The sequence below is a fragment of the Orycteropus afer genome, unplaced genomic scaffold (assembly GCF_000298275.1).
Source record: "Orycteropus afer afer isolate SDZICR_OR568_19922 unplaced genomic scaffold, OryAfe1.0 scaffold00029, whole genome shotgun sequence".
NCBI classification, from domain to species: domain Eukaryota; kingdom Metazoa; phylum Chordata; class Mammalia; order Tubulidentata; family Orycteropodidae; genus Orycteropus; species Orycteropus afer.
This window is the reverse complement of record NW_006921616.1, coordinates 17337947-17354110: the sequence shown is the minus strand read 5'-3', so window position 1 is coordinate 17354110 and position 16164 is coordinate 17337947. Positions and strand designations below refer to the sequence as shown.

The 16164-nt window shown below is 38.3% G+C and overlaps 1 protein-coding gene across 1 annotated transcript in view; it reads left to right on the top strand.

Moving 5' to 3' along the window:
* The window catches only part of DCC (DCC netrin 1 receptor), a 1113394-nt gene that overhangs the window by 1014404 nt on the left and 82826 nt on the right, over positions 1-16164 (top strand). The window contains exon 22 of the mRNA XM_007935560.2: positions 15164-15229. Within this exon, the coding sequence (XP_007933751.2) occupies positions 15164-15229 (66 nt within the window). The remainder of the gene's footprint in view (positions 1-15163; positions 15230-16164) is intronic.

Sequence of the window (16164 nt, the reverse complement as noted above, 5' to 3'; positions counted from 1 at the left end):
GTGAACAAAAGCAATTAACAGTTTTTATTACCAGCAACCAGAGAAATAAGCTTATGGTAGGTGGAATCATGTAGATCAGAACTTGTGGGTATTCCTTACCTGGAATCATGAAGAAGGTGCTTAACGTCCTTCCTGTAATCAAAAGATCTCTTTGATTTGTCCAGATCTTTGGCACCTTGATATTTAACTTTGGAATTTGGTCCAGTCTCCCTTGTGAGGTAATGTTGAGAAAGGATTAAGCAGATTGACATGCAGAGAAATATATATATTTACCGTCTTGGGTACCCAAAAGGGGTCTCTATGAGTCAGAATTGACTTCAATGGCAGAGAAGAGAAGTACAGAATTTCTTATTAGGACTTAGCTTAAAAAAAAAAAGCAAACTCATTACTCTTGAGTCGGATCTGACTCATAGTGACCCCTTCTTGGGTTTCTGAGGCAGTATCACTACAAAAGCAGATTGCCCCATCTTCCTTCCAAGGAGTGAGGCTGGGGAGTTTGAATTGCCAGTCTTCTGGTTAGCAGTCAAGTGCCTTAGGCACTGTGCTACCAGAGCTCCCAGGACCTACCTAAGAGGTACAAAATAAAAGTCTTTAAATATATAAAAACTATTTTGAGTAACTTTAAAAAGGCTCACACCTCCTATTTTTTAAGTCAACCATAGGCCCATGTCTTTTGTTTTGTTTTCTTTCTCTAAGAAGCATTCCCTAGCTTTAAAACTTTAGAGAAAGTAGAAAGCATTGGTCTTAATGTCCAAAACTTTTGGCAGAAGTGTTTATTTATTTATTTTTAACTAAATTATCTGGATGAAATCCTAAATTGGAGAAGTGATACATAAATTCACAATTCTTTAGCAACTTAATTCTTTCCTCCACCTTCAATTCTGTTATTACAGAAATATAGATACATAATAGTATAAGCATTCTACTTTATATTCTGTAGAATAAAATAACATATTCAAATGGTACATTTCTAGCTCTCTACTCATGAAAAATTACAATATTCTTAACTCAGATAAAAAAGAAGCCACTACCCATTTCTAATTTTTGGAGCTAAGTTGAGATTTATTTTGATTTTAAAACCTGTACATGCTGAAATTCATTTGCACACATGTTATATTTAAGTTTCTATGCAATTATTAGGAGCTCTGGCAGCATAGTGCCTAAGGCACTAGACTGCTAACCAGAAGGCTGGCAGTTCAAACCCACCAGCCACTCCTCAGAAGGAAGGTTGAGCAATCTACTTCTGTAGTGATACTGCCTGGGAAACCCAAAGAGAGGTTGCTATGAGTCAGGGCCGACTCAATGGCACATAACAACAACAACATGCAATTATTTCTTTGGAATTTTTAACTTTTAAAATGTTAGAGATTTTATATATGAGTTTTGAGAGAAATACAGTTGTTGAACATGTAACATGTTGTGAGATTGAAAATAATGCATTTTTAATTTGCATGAAGTTTTTAAAATACCAAATAAAGTTTAATTAAAGTGATTTTATAATAATAGATGAATTAGATTATTTTTCCATTCAATAGTCTGTCAGTTTTTTGTACTATGGTGACTTACATTTTGCTGTGATACTAGAAGTTATGTCATTGGTAGTTTAGACATCAATGACATAACTTCTAGTATCACAGCAAAATGTAAGTCATTGGTAGTTTAGACATCAGGAGCTCTGGTAGCATAGTGGCTAAGGCCCTTGCCTGCTAACCAGACGGCTGGCGGTTCAAACCCACCAGCCACTCCTCGGAAGGAAGGTTGGGCAATCCTACTTCCTTAGTGATACTGCCTCGGAAACCCAAGGAGGGGTCGCTATGAGTCGGGGCCGACTCGACGGCACATAACAACAACAACAACAACAGTTTAGACATCATCAGCAGGCTCAAACATAGTTGACAGCTTTTATCAGGGCTTCTGGACTAAGATAGACTAGGAGGAAGGACACAGTAGTAAACTACTTCTGGAAAAATTTGCCAGTGAAAAACTGATTAATAGCAGGGAAACATCATTTGATATAATGCCAAAAGATGAGTCCCTCAGATTGGAAAACCAAAACCAAACCAAACTCACTCCTATCGAGTAGATTACAACTCATAGAGACCCCCATTGGGTTTCTGAGGCAGTGAATCTTTGCAGAAGTAGATTGCCCCATATTCCTTCCATGGAGCAGCTGGTGGGTTTGAACTGCCGATCTTCTGGTTAGCAGTCAAATGCCTTAGTCACCAAGCCAATACTACTGAGGAAGAGCTGCTTCCTCAAAGTAGACTAGACTTTAATGACATGGATGAAGTAAAGCTTTCTGGACTTTCATTTTCTGATGTGGCATGATGCAAAATGAGAAGAAACAGCTGCAAACATCCATTAATAATTGGAATGTGAAATGTATGGAATATGAATCTAGGAAAGTTGAAATTTTCAAAAATGGAATGCATAAAGATCAATGTCTTTGGCACTGGTGAGCTAAAATGGGCTGGTATTGGCCAATTTGAATTGGACAATCATATGGTCTACTACACCAAGAATGACAAATTGTAGAAGTATGGTGTTTCATTCATCACCAAAAAGAAATTTCAAGATCAATCCTGAAGTACAGTGTTGTCAGTGATAGGATAATATTAATACACCTAGAAGGAAGACCAATTAATACTACTATTATCCAAATGTACACACCAACAGCTAAAGCCAAAGATAAAGAAATCAAAGATTTTTGCCAACTTCTGCAGTGTGGAATTGACCAAACATGCAATCCAGATGTATTGATAATTACTGGTGATTGGAATGTCAAATTTGGAAATAAAGAAGAATTGGTAGTTGGAAAATATGGCCTTGTTAATAGAAACAGAGCAAAGATTTCATGATTGATTTTTGCATGGCCAATGACTTCTTTATTGCAAATACATTTTTTCAACAGTGTAAACAATGACTATACATGAGGACCCCACAAGGTGGCATAAATAGGAATCAAATCAACTACATATGTGGAAAGAGATGATGGAGAAACTAAATATTATCAGTCATGAGAAGGCCAGGGGCCCACTGTGGAACAGACCATCATTTGCTCATAGGCAATTTCAATTTGAAGCTGAAGAAAATTAAAGCAAGTCCAGGAGAGCCAAAATATTACCACCTAAATTTAGAGGCCGTCACAAGAATATATTTGATGCACTGTATACTAATGACTAAAGATGAGACAAGTGTTGCGATGACATTAAGGACATATATGAAGTAACCAAAAGGTCATTAAAAAGGCACAAAGAAAGTAAAAATGAAAATGGCTGTCAGAAGAGACTTTGATACTTGCTCTTGAACATAGAATAGCTAAAGCAAATAGAATAAATGGTGAAATCAAGCAATGGAGCAGAAGATTTCAAAGACCAGCTTGAGAAGACAAAGTACAGTATTGTAAAGAAATGTGCAAAGATCTGGAGTTAGAAAACCAAAAGACAAGAACACACTCAGCAATACTTAAGCTGAGAGAACTGAAGAAACTCTTCAAACCTCAAGTGGCAATGTAAAAGGATTCTATGGGCAAAATGTTGAATAAGGCATGAAGAATCAAAAGGTGTGTTAGATATACAGAGTCAGTGTACCAAAAAGAATTGGTCTACTTTCATATGGTCAAAGACAATTGGTATTGAAGGAAGATGTCCAAGCTTCACTGAAGGTATTAGCATAAAGCAAGGCCCCAGGAATTGTATGAATACCCAGTGAGATATTTCAGCAAATGGATGCAGTGCTGGAGGTGCTCACTCATTTATGCCAAGAAATTTGAAAGACAGCTACTTGGCCAACTGACTGGAAGAGATCCATATTTTTGCCCATTCTAAAGAAAGATGGTCAACAGAATGCTGAAATTATCAAATAATATCATTAATTCCACTTGCAAGTAAAATTTTGCTGAAAATAATTAAAAAAATGTTGCAAGAGTATATTGACAGGGAACTGTCAGAAATACAAGTGGAATTCAGAAGAGGGTGTGTAATGAGGGACATCACTGCTGATGTCAGATGGATCTTGGCTGAAAGCAGAGAATACCAGAAAGATGTTTATTTGTGTTTTATTGACTTTGCCAAGGCATTTGACTATGTGAATTATAACAAATTATGGATACCATTGCAAAGAATGGAAATTTCAGAAAACTTAATTGTGGTTTGGCAGAATGTTGACATCGACCAAGAGGCAGTCATTTGAACAGAACAAGGGGATATTGTATGCTTTAAAATGAGAAACTTGACCTCCCCACCTTTTATGCAGTAAATCTGCACATTAAGAATATACAACTTATGAACAGCTCATAGTTAGCCTATTTTATAAAACATGTGAATTAGATACAATAGTTCATAATAAAGAATACATGCACACTTGTGTTGCTCATGAAAACACTGCATGGCTTCTGTGGTTTCCCATTTGGAGGAACAAGAATGCTTTCTGTCTTTTTAAGTTGGATGACGTTGCCATAGGAGCTCTGGTAGTGTAGTGCCTAAGACACTTGACTGCTAACCAGAAGCCTGGTGGTTCAAACCCACCAGCCACTCCTTGGAAGGAAGGTTGGGTGGTAGTGATACCGCCTCAGAAACCCAAGGAGGGGTCACTATGAATCGGATCTGACTCGATGGCACATAACAACAACAATGACATTGCCCTTAATACTGTGTTGAGGATGTAACTTTGTGTTTGGCTTAAATTTTCCTCTTATTTACCATGCAATCATTCCTCCAAAGTATAAATCTGATGCAAGTGCTGATGATACATCAAAGAAGAGGAAAACGGTCACAACTGAAAATAAAGTGGAAATAATAAAGTGATCAGAAAGAGGTGAAATGCCATTGGAAGTGTTACACAGGTGGTAAATGATCGGAAAAATTTTAAAGGATAAAGTGAGAACAAACAAGCATGTGAAAGGCTATTCCTCGATGAAAGCTACAATTATTACTAAGCAATGCAGTGATCTAATTATTACAATGGAAAAGCTATTGATAATTTGCTTAAATGATCACACTCAGTGTAATATACCTGTTAGCCTTACATTAGTGCGAGAAAAGCCTTTTCTGTCATTTAAAAGCTAGATGTGCAGCAAGTGAAGGTGATTGTGATGAAGACTTAATTCCAGTAGGGATTCCTTCAGTCATTTCGAAGTGAGGGCAAATTTGCAGAATATTAAGGCACAAGGTGAAGTAACCAGTGCCGGTGAATGTGCTGTGAGTGATTTTCTTGAAATGAAATTATTGAGGAGGGAGACTTTTTGCCAGACCAAATATTTAATGTAGATGAGACGGGGTGATTTTGGAAAAAGAATACGTGAAAGATCTGCAATTCAGAAGAGGAAAAATATGCTCGGGGGCATAAGGCATACAGGATAGGCTAACGGTACTGCTGAGGGTTAATGCATCTGGGAATTTCAACCTCAAGCCTTTGCTTGTGTATCCTCCATAAATGTGGAGACCCTTTGCCGTATCAATAAGGAATGTCTTTCCATTATTTAGGAACTCTGATTGTGCAGTGGTAAAGGCATTTGGCTGCTAACCAAAAAGTCAGTGGTTCTAACCCACCAGCTGCTCTGCAGAGAAAGATGAGACATTCTGCTTCCTTAAATATTTACCATCTTGGAAAGACTATGGAACAGTTCTACTCTATTCTATAGAGTTCTTGTGAGTTGGAATTGACTCAATAGCAGTGGATTTGGGTCTCATTATTTGGCAAATGACAAGGCTTGGATTACAGTTGCCATCTTTGAAGATTGGTTCTTAAACACTCTGTCCCGGCTGTTAAAATTTTATTGCTCGGTCAAGAAAATTCTTTGCAGGATTCTCCTTGTGCTTGACAGTGCAAATGGACATTCAAACACTTTAGAGGACCTTCACCCCAATGCAAAGGTTGTAGTTTTACCCTCCAGTGTGACATTTCTACTTCATCCAAAGAATCAGGGGGTCATAGGCTCCTTTAAGGCCATTATTTAGAAAAGACCTTCTCATAAGGAGCTAGGGCTACCCAAGATTATGTGATAAGCTTAAGGGAGTTCTAAAGGAATTATAACCTCTATGAAGCCATCATAAATATTTCTGACTTTTGGGATGCAGTGAAGCAGTCACTTGGGATGAAGTGTGGCATAAATTGTGTCCCCAATTTGCTCATGCTTTTGAAGAGCTTACAGTGGATGATGTCACCGAAGCCAGGCAAGCTATGGTTATTTGGTAATCAATGACAGACCTCAGTGAAAATGTTGTCATAGAGGTATTTGATTCCCATGCCAAGGAACTAACCAATGAAGACTTTGTGGAAATAGAGCAGAAGATGATAAAATTTAAAGGAAAAGAGTGAAACATAAAGCCTCCAGAACCAAAAAAAGTTTTTGAGGAAACACTTACCTGAAGCCTTTCTTCCATTTTGTTGAAGTTGGGATGGCAGTTAGAGGAGCAAGATCCTATACAGAGCGGTTCACCAAGTTTACCGGACAGTTACAAGGGCCCCAGCTGCTACAGCTCCATTTATGACAAGAAAAAGAAAAACTCTTTACAAGCCTCACTTGATGTCTACTTCAAGAAATTGACTCCAGTGGTAAACCCCACCTCGCCAGCAGCAGAATCGAGCCCTGAGTCTCCAGCACCACCTTCATCTTCTACAACACCAGGCCCATTTCTTCAATAGCAGCCATCTATCCATCATCTTCCCCTGTATTATCCAATATTGTTATCATCATGTTACCTCACAAATGCCCCTTGACATATTCATCAGTGGAATGAGAGTTAGTGTTAACCTTTAATCATGATCTTTTTTTTCTATTTAAACTGTTTTAAGAATGATTTCAGTAGTTTATTTGTAATACTGTATATCTACACACATACACATGCACACAGTTTCTCTCTTCAGTACAGTATCATGTATAGTTACTTTTATCATTACTGTCAAGGCATTTGACTGCTAACCAGAAGGCTGGAGGTTCAAACCCACCAGCCCCTCCTCAGAAGGAAGATTGGGCAATCTGTTTCCTTAGTGATACCACCTCCCACCTCGGAAACCTAAGGAGGGGTCATTATGAGTCGGATCCAACTCAATGGCAGTGAGTTTGGTTTTTTGGTTTTACATTATTATTTTAAAGATGTTTTGTGTATTTGGAAGTGTTTCTTAAGTGTTGTTTATGTATAGAATGGTAAAATATATACTATATATTAAGATAAATATTTGACTGTGACAGTAAATAAGAACCCTGTTGCCATTCCAACTTACCTACAAATTCAACCTAAGGACAGACATAGAAATAGATCTCATTGGTAACCTGGAGATTGCATGTATTTCTTCCCTGAATATCAAGGATTGTGACTTAGACATTAAAACAGAAAACAAAAACTACATTGTTGTATAGTCAATTTCAACTCAAAGGACAATTTCAACTCAAAAGACAGCCCCATAGGAATCCCAAGGCTGTAATCTTTATAGAAGCAAACTGCCACTTCTTTCTCCCAAGGAGTGAGTGGTGAGTTTGAATCCCTAACCTTTGAGTTAGCAGCTGAGCACTTAACCACTGCACCACTGGTACCTCAGACAAAGCAGACACTTAATAAAGTTTAAATGAATGAATATTGGGATCTCTGGTGGTATAGTGCCTAAGGCACTTGACTGCTAACCAGAAAGCTGGCGGTTCAAAGTTCAAACCCACCAGCCGTTTCTCAGAAGAAGATTGGGCAATCTACTTCCATAGAGATACAGCCCCTCAAATCCAAGGAGGGGTCACTACGAGTCACAACATTTATGCTCCATTAAGAAAAACCTAAGAGCTCTTGGATAAGACAATGGTTTGTATGTTTGCATTATATGACTTTTAACTCCAACCATCTTCCAAAGTCTAATTAGTCTTCTATTTCCCTTTATCAGTGTTCATGAAATTAATCACGTTAACTAAACACATCCAGTATTTGATACATAGCAAAAAGCTGTTTAAAAAAGCTTTGCGATGCCAAGGAGAACACCGATATCCTTTCCCTTTGGGTCTTCAGTATCTCCTCATTTGGTGCTTGCTTAAAGTGTGGAAGAATCTTTTTTTTTTTTTTTTTTTTTCACTTATTATTCTCAAATAAAAGAAGCCTTACTGGAATTTAAAAGAGATATTTCACAGAATGGAAACCTAAGACCATGCAAAATTAAAATTTGATTCCCATGTCTTTAGATCAAGAGATCCCAGACTCATCAAAACCCCAGAAAATAGGTTTTGTGTTTCCCTGTTGTAGTGGTGCAGGGAATCCAAATTACCATAAATTCAATCTTGCTCACTGATGATATCTAGTTTCTTTAAAGTATTTTCCATTGGGTTCATTAAGAGTTCCTTAATTTTCTTTTATGGAATCAATCTAATTACAACCCACAAAAAGTTAACCCCTGTCGATACACTGCATTCTGTAGGTAGAAAGCCTGAGTTTTAATCTACCCCACCTGGTTTAGAAAGCATTTCCAGAGCTGCTTCATCTTAGCCCGTGCTCTGACTTGTGTGGCCTCTGATTTGCTTCTCCCTATTGAGCTCTGGTAGCATAGTGGCTAAGGCACTTGACTGCTAACCAGAAGGCTGGCGGTTCAAACCCACCAGCCACTCCTCGGAAGGAAGGTTGGGCAATCCTACTTCCGTAGTGATACTGCCTCGGAAACCCAAGGAGGGGTCGCTATGAGTCAGGGCTGACTCGACGGCACATAACACACATAACACACACATTGAAATTCACAATGTAATCAATAGCCTCTCTAAATCTAAGGGTGTTGTACCCAGAGAGATTTATGTCTAAGTAATATATGGATGTGTTTGTTGGCTTGTTTATGCATCCTCCCGCAAACTAACAGGGAGAGTTAGAAACTTCATTAAAAAGACATTTGTCAGGATGCTAGAGGAAAAGGAAAAGCCTCCACAAGCCGTCTTCCTATTTTCCAGCCAATACAGGATTACTCCCAACAGGAATCATTGATAGTTTTACTGGCCTAAGTGATGGGTTGTTAGTATCTCTTTAGGCTTACTGCTTTGGAATCTAGTTGGTTACTTTCAAAGGATACAAAAAGTCATCATAATATTCATACACAGCTGTTTCACTTGATTTCTTCCAATGTTGATCTGACAATGTCCTACAGGGTAAACTTATTGTCTCCAGATTGAAATCCCAGTTGTGTCAGATTCACACAAGGAACCCAAACCCACTGCTTTTGAGTTGATTCCAACTCATGAGTGGCCCTAGAGGACAGAGTAGAACTGCCCCACAGGGTTTCCAAGGTCTCCCCTGGAATAGTTGCATGCAAACTCCCAACCATTTGGTTAGCAGCTGAATGCTTCACCCTGGCACCATCAGAGCTCCTTCCCACAAGTCAAGTGTTTGGACAAGTCATTGGATTTGTCTACATTTTAGTCAGTTCATCAAAATTTTCGTAATTTGTGTTCTTTTCAATGAGTTATTTCAGAGGCTTCCCCCTCACCAGGAATCTCCATTCTATTGCCCACTGCATTACATACCAATAAAGGAGCTCCGGTGGCACAGGTTAGATCATTCAGCTGCTGATACAAAGATTGGTGGTTCAAATCCACCGACCAGAAGCTCCTTGAGAGAAAGATGATGAGGCAGTCTGCGTATGTACAGATGTACAACCTTGTAAACGCTATTGGGCAGTTCTACTCTGTAGTGTCACTATGAGTTGGAATCAACGTGCTGGCAGTGGGATTTTGGTTTGGGTCCATACTCACAGCCACTGGGCAGGCAGAGTTTAAAATATATTATTTTATGCTGAAGGTACAATACTATACAAAGTCTTCCTTTTGTCATTCCTTTAATTGTGCTCTTTTGTGAATTCTCATGTATAATTTTTATGCATAAAAAAGTAGCTAAATACAAAATGCAATATCTTAAAAATTGCAAACTATTCTTAGGGCTTTGAAAAATGAATGATTCCATAGTGGCAAACCCCTTTCCTTCCTTCATCTGACCAAATTCTCATTTTCTGCATTATTTGAGATTTTTGTGGACTTTTTATTGTACTTGTTGATTTTAGTTTTGTCAAAGAAAAGAACTAGATAATGTTAAAATACATGAGGATGTCTTTATTCCAAAAGGATTATTGCAAAAGGGAGTAGGGGCCATTCTAATAGGGGGAAAGAGCAGAACTCAATCTGATTTCAACTCCATTGAAGCAGAGAGAAAGATGCTTTTTAAAGGTGGTATAATGCCTAAAGCATTTGACTGCCAACCAGAAGGTTGGTGGTTCAAGCCCACCAGCCACTCTTCAGAAGGAAGGTTGGGCAATCTACTTCCATAGTGATACCGCCTCAGAAACCCAAAGAGTGGTCGCTATGAATTGGATCCGACTCAACGGCAATGAGTTTGTTTCTTTTGGTTTGGAGTGAGGTAAGGACTCTGGTGCTGCAGTGGCATTTGGCTGCTAACCAGAAGGCCAATGGTTGGAACCTATCAGCTGCTCCATGGGAGAAAGATGATTGTAAAGATTTATAGCCTAGGGAACCTTCTGAGGGTTTTACTCTGTGTATGGGAGCTCTGGTAGCATAGCCCCTAAGGCACTTGACTGCTAACCAGAAGGCTGGCGGTTCAAACACACTAGCCACTCCTCACATGGAAGGTTGGGAAGTCTACTTCTGTAGTGATACTGCCTCGGAAACCCAAGGAGGGATCGCTATGAGTCAGGGCCAACTCGACGGCACATAACAACAACAACAACAAGTCACTATGAGTTGGAATCGACTAGTGAGCAGTGGGTTCAGTTTTTTGGTTTGGACTGAGGGAGCAGAAAAACACTGGGGAATGTTAAAGGAAGGTTAAGCTATGGGGTGTGTCAGTCACATGTAGTTAGCTCTTGGCTTTACTGTGAAGGTCAGATGGGATATTTTCCATCTGGATTCTGCAAGGGCTGGGGAGAGAGAAAAGTCAGGGACCTAGAGGCAAGAATAAGCCTCTGGTAGCGTAGTGCCTAAGGCATTTGACTGCCAACCAGAAGGTTGGTGGTTCAAACCCACAAGCCACTCCTTGGAAGGAAGGTTGGGCAATCTACTTCTGTTGTGATACTGCCTTAGAAACCCAAGGAGGAGCAAACTGGAGCATCTGCTAAAATCAAACCAAAATGTTAATTGAAGGAACTAAATGATCCACGGAATCAGGCAGTGTTTTGTGAGGATTCAAAGATGTACCACAGTGAAAGGAATTCTTCACAGAGCCTCAGTACAGAAAATCCAGGAACTTACTAGGAAAAAATTCTGATTGGTGGATACTTACAAAAATTATGCTTTAAGACACACAAGACAATAGCGAGATCCCTTAAACATTATTTTGCTAATCATAAACTTTGAGTCATTTAACAGTTTAAACCGATGGATATTTTGAGGGTCAGCCTGAGTGAATGTTCTTCCAGAGAGCATGCTGTGAGAGAACTGGGGAAGAGGGAGTCTCCAGGCTTCCTGAGGTGTGCTGGCTCGTGGCTTTTGAAGGACAGCTTAGAATAAGCAATAAACAGAAAAGGAAAAATAAAATGGAGTGTGGCCTGCATCTTTGGCAGAAGTCTCTCCTTATGCCATCTACTTAGTTCTTTGGAGCTCCTTCAAAATGTAAAGAGCTTGCATTGAGAGGCAAGGCAGTTTGCAAAGTGGGAATCATAGGGTCCACAGGATTGAGAACTTGGTCATCCAAGGAGGAAAGAGGACAGAGAGATTTTATAAGAAAATACAAGGAACTTCAGTCAAAATTCAGTGATTGATTGATATTTAGGTAATGGTAACAAAATTATGTGATGGGACATCTGATTGGTAGGAGGTTACATACATTTCTAATTTTTTTTTTTTTTTTAATTACAAAGTAACCGTTAAATTGGAAGAAAACCAAACTCACTGCCATCTAGTTCATTCCGACTTATAGCCGTCCATTTTGGGTTTCTGAGGAGGTAAATCTTTACAGAAGTAGATTGCCCAGTCTTCCTGCCGCTGAGTGGCTGATATGTTTGAATCACCAACCTTCTGGTTAGCAGTCAAATGCCTTAGACATGCTTCTAAATAATCATGAGACCCTCCTTTCATGATTGCAGGGAGGACGTGCAAAATTCTAATATTTATTTTGAGTAAGCATCTATTCTGAGAATTATTTTCATTTGGCTTCCTGGGCAGGAAACAAAAACCCTTAAACAAGCAAAATTATATTGTTCTCTGAAATGGTTTACCAAATAATTTTCTGAAGGTACAGTGGAGAGTTACAGGAATGCCAGGCTACATTCTTGATGCAGAGGCTACCTTTGATTCAAAATGGAGTTTTGGCCTCAGACCTTAGCATAATCACTATCTCCTGTCAGGAGTCCTAGGTACTCTTACTTCACTAGTAAAGAATGGCTGCCTTGAGTATTGTGCTCTTTCAAGATCTAGCTATATGGAGTCTAATAGACAACAGCAACAGGAAAGATTAGACAGGAACTTAAGGAACAGTGAGTTTATGTTAATGGCAGAGGAACAATCAGAAAAGTAGGGTGAGAACAGCCTCACAACTCAAAGAACATAATCATTGTTGCTGAATTTTACATGTAGAAACTGTTAAATTGCTCTATGTTCCACTGTGTATATCTCAACAACTACAAAATAAATTATTAAAAAGCTGTAGGCAGGCTACTATAATCACCTGGTGGAAAGCTATGATTAACATAATTATTTCACTCTTATATTTTCCTATTAGGCAGGGTCTAAAGATTTTTATTTTGTTCCTCAGGTAAGCTGTCTCCTGACTTTGATCTACTATCTTCTGAGACTAAAGCCCCCACCCCTTTTATTTGTGTTTCTAGTAGGGACACCCTATAATGTTGACATGCTGAGGTAACCGGTCCATGGTAACGCACTATCTCAGTTTCCTAGGACTGCTGTAACATAGCACTATAACATAGATGACTTTAAGGAACAGAAGTATATTGTCTCCCAGTTCTGGGGGTTAGAAGTCAAATTCAGGAAAACAGCATGGCTGTGCTTTCTTTGAAGCCAAAGATTCTACCTTGCCTCTTTCACCTTCTGGTAGCCTTGGGTGTTTCTTGGTGTTCCTTGACTTTTAGGTTTTGTTGTTCCCCTGAGTGGGATTCTGTATGTCCTGTCTGTTCTTTTCTTTGATAATACACCCCTTGGAAGGAATTAGGATCCACCTATTTCTTGTGTGACTTCCTTTAACATACCTGATAATATCTTCAAAGAAAGAACTTATTTCCAAACAAGGTCATGTTCACAGATACAGGGATTAGGACTTCAACACTGTTTTGGAGGTATAATTCAGTCCCTAAGACCCACCTATCCCCATCTCCTCTTTGTGCAAATTGCCCCTTAGAGTTGATTACCTCGCATTTTATACTACCCTAAGACGGTAATCAAAATGTCTCTTCTCCTGACTGCTTGTTAAGTATGTTTTGTGTAGATTAGATTAATTTCTTTCAATGCTTGTTGGAAGATTGCCATCCTAACTTCAGCTCTGACTTGTATCAGAAGAACTTTAAAAATTGTGAATGTATAGACTGTTAGAAGGATTTTGTTTCTTCACAGCTCTTTTGCAAATCACATTATGAGATCTTGATAAAGCTTTAGTGAGAATACTGTTTGGTAGGCAAAAGAAGGTCACAAGGGAAGGACTTGATAGTTATAAACATGAAGAAAACTAAAATCTATAAATGTGAGAAAAATAACCTCTGTTATTGTAGGAGAGTGACTCAATTGGCTTCCTCTGTACCATCCACTAAGTATAACTGCTTTCAGAATAACTCTCCAATGTAAATAAAGTGGAGAATTTATATAAGTTTGCATGTAGATGCAGCTCCCAAATACTCTTCTATAAATGGACTACCATTAATAAATATGATGGAATAGATATGATAGAATTCAAAATCTAATCAGATAATTACAGCTAAGGGTTACCTGTGGTGAAAGCCAATTAAATTAATTGGAAAGATGTGCTATAATTATTTCTGGTTAAGTAGTATTTCCAGTTTGATTTTCTTAAAAGCTACTTTTACAACTATAAACAAAAACACCTAATAAAGACACTGTTTCCAATAACATGACACGTGCATTCCTTTCATGGTAAGTTTATAAGAAATATTTAGACTATGCAGATTATAACATATTCCAGACTCTACTCCAAATGTAATGTCAAATTTCCAGGCACATAACAAAAAGAATAGTCAGAACTCAATTGTAAGATAAAATGTGCTATCCCCTTTTAGTAGTAATGACACTCTGCCACAAAGACATGTCAGGTGAGTGACACCATGGGCAGAACATCCTACAATATAAAGGAAGTTGGCTCCATGCCCCTCTAGGAGCTGTAACCCAGGGCTTCAAACTGTTTCAAACCAGTTCATTTATGGCTAAAGAAGCAAAATTGAACAGACCCCATTTTTGAAAGTTGGATGAAGCAGAACGATAACTGAAGCAGGAAAAATTGAAGGTTGAAGCCCCAGAAAGAGGACACTTGGAGGAGCCATAGTAAGCCCTCTTAGGAGCCTGATGCAGGAAACTGGATTATTGCCAGTGCTGTGGGGAATTGCACGCACTCAAGTTGGAGGGGTTGACTACCATCTTTGAGTGAGGCATCACTGTTTCCGACACTGCAGGTCAAGACACTTGGTTGCTATGTAACATGCACACCACCCTTGTTTTCTAAAAGGGAGATTAGTTTTTAGCAGAGTGTCAACCTGTAGTTTCTTCCATTTCAGTTATCATTCTGGCTGACCCTTATTTTACAAATTTAGGTCCATTCCAATTTCATTTTGCCAGCCATGACTAAATGGAGAAGAACCAGGTCAAAGCCCTGCTGTAAACTGGCACCACATCTGTTTTGAGAATTTCAGAAGAGAAATATTCAGAGTGATACCGCCACTGCACTCCATTTTTCACACTTTAACTGGAATACTAAGAGAGAAAAAACATTTTTGAAAAAGAGGAAGGGGAAACTCAGAGAGGAGTTGAAGTTAGCTTGCTTAGAAGGGTATTTCTGTGAAAATTATTTTCTTACACTTGGAAAATAGTGTTTTCTTGTCAGGCTTTCTTTGAGGTGACCAAAATAATCTTGTTCAGTTATTTGTGTATACAAAAATATGTATTCTTTTTGTTTGTTTTGGTTTGTCTGTACTTTCATGTTGTCTGTGCACTAACATTCTGACATATTTTCCTAATAAATAGGTCGTCATGGAGATGGAGGCTATTGGCCAGTTGACACTAATTTGATTGATAGAAGCACTCTCAATGGTAAGTATATAATTTAGATCTATTGGATTAGTTATAATAATTAAATGATTAATTACGGAGTGTGTGAGACATATTTTCAATTTACTGAAAGTGCCAAGAGCCCTGGACTTATGGTCTTAATGTGAATGAGAGAAACATGAAATTATGAACAAACCAACCACCAGAGGTGCATACAACCCAGACAATTAGACAAGCCCAGGGATAGAGCATTTTATAATGGGGACCGAGCTGTTAAATATCTAGATTTCCAACTATTGTAATGTAAAAAAATGTATAACATTTTAATTTTATTAATGACAGTGATATGTAAGATAGTTTAAACTGAAACCCACTCATTTTCATAACTTAAAATTACTGGAGACTTTTAGCCTGAAGAGTATGGTTACTTTTCCAAAATCTTCTAGCACATTTTATTAATTTTCCTTCATACTGTCAAGATTAGACACTTATTTCTGCTAGACCTAGTGAAGCACATGCATTCATCTGTTGGTTTGAAGATGACAAGATGGAGGTAATATCTATAACTGCATGGAAGAAGCAGGTTAGTATGGCTGCTATATTCTAGGATCTTGTCCTCAGTTTTGCTAGAACAAAAATTTTGGGATAGATTGATACTAGCTAATGCTAATATTGAGCTCCTTTTGTAGGTTTATTGCTGTTTTTTTTATACTGTTGTGGTTTGTTAAAAATTAATTTTAGTTTTTCCAAAAGGCAAGATAAACACATGTGTACCGACCATCAAAGTTAAGATGTAAAATGCTTAATGAACAACTGGAAACATTCATGTCTCTGTGCATATGAATGTCCATGCTTCTCCACCATTCCCTCCATTCTCCACTCTGATATAACCACGATCCCAAATGTCATGTTTGCTGCATGTGTATATATATCTCCCTATTTATATGCATATATAATATATGTGTGTGTGTGTGTGT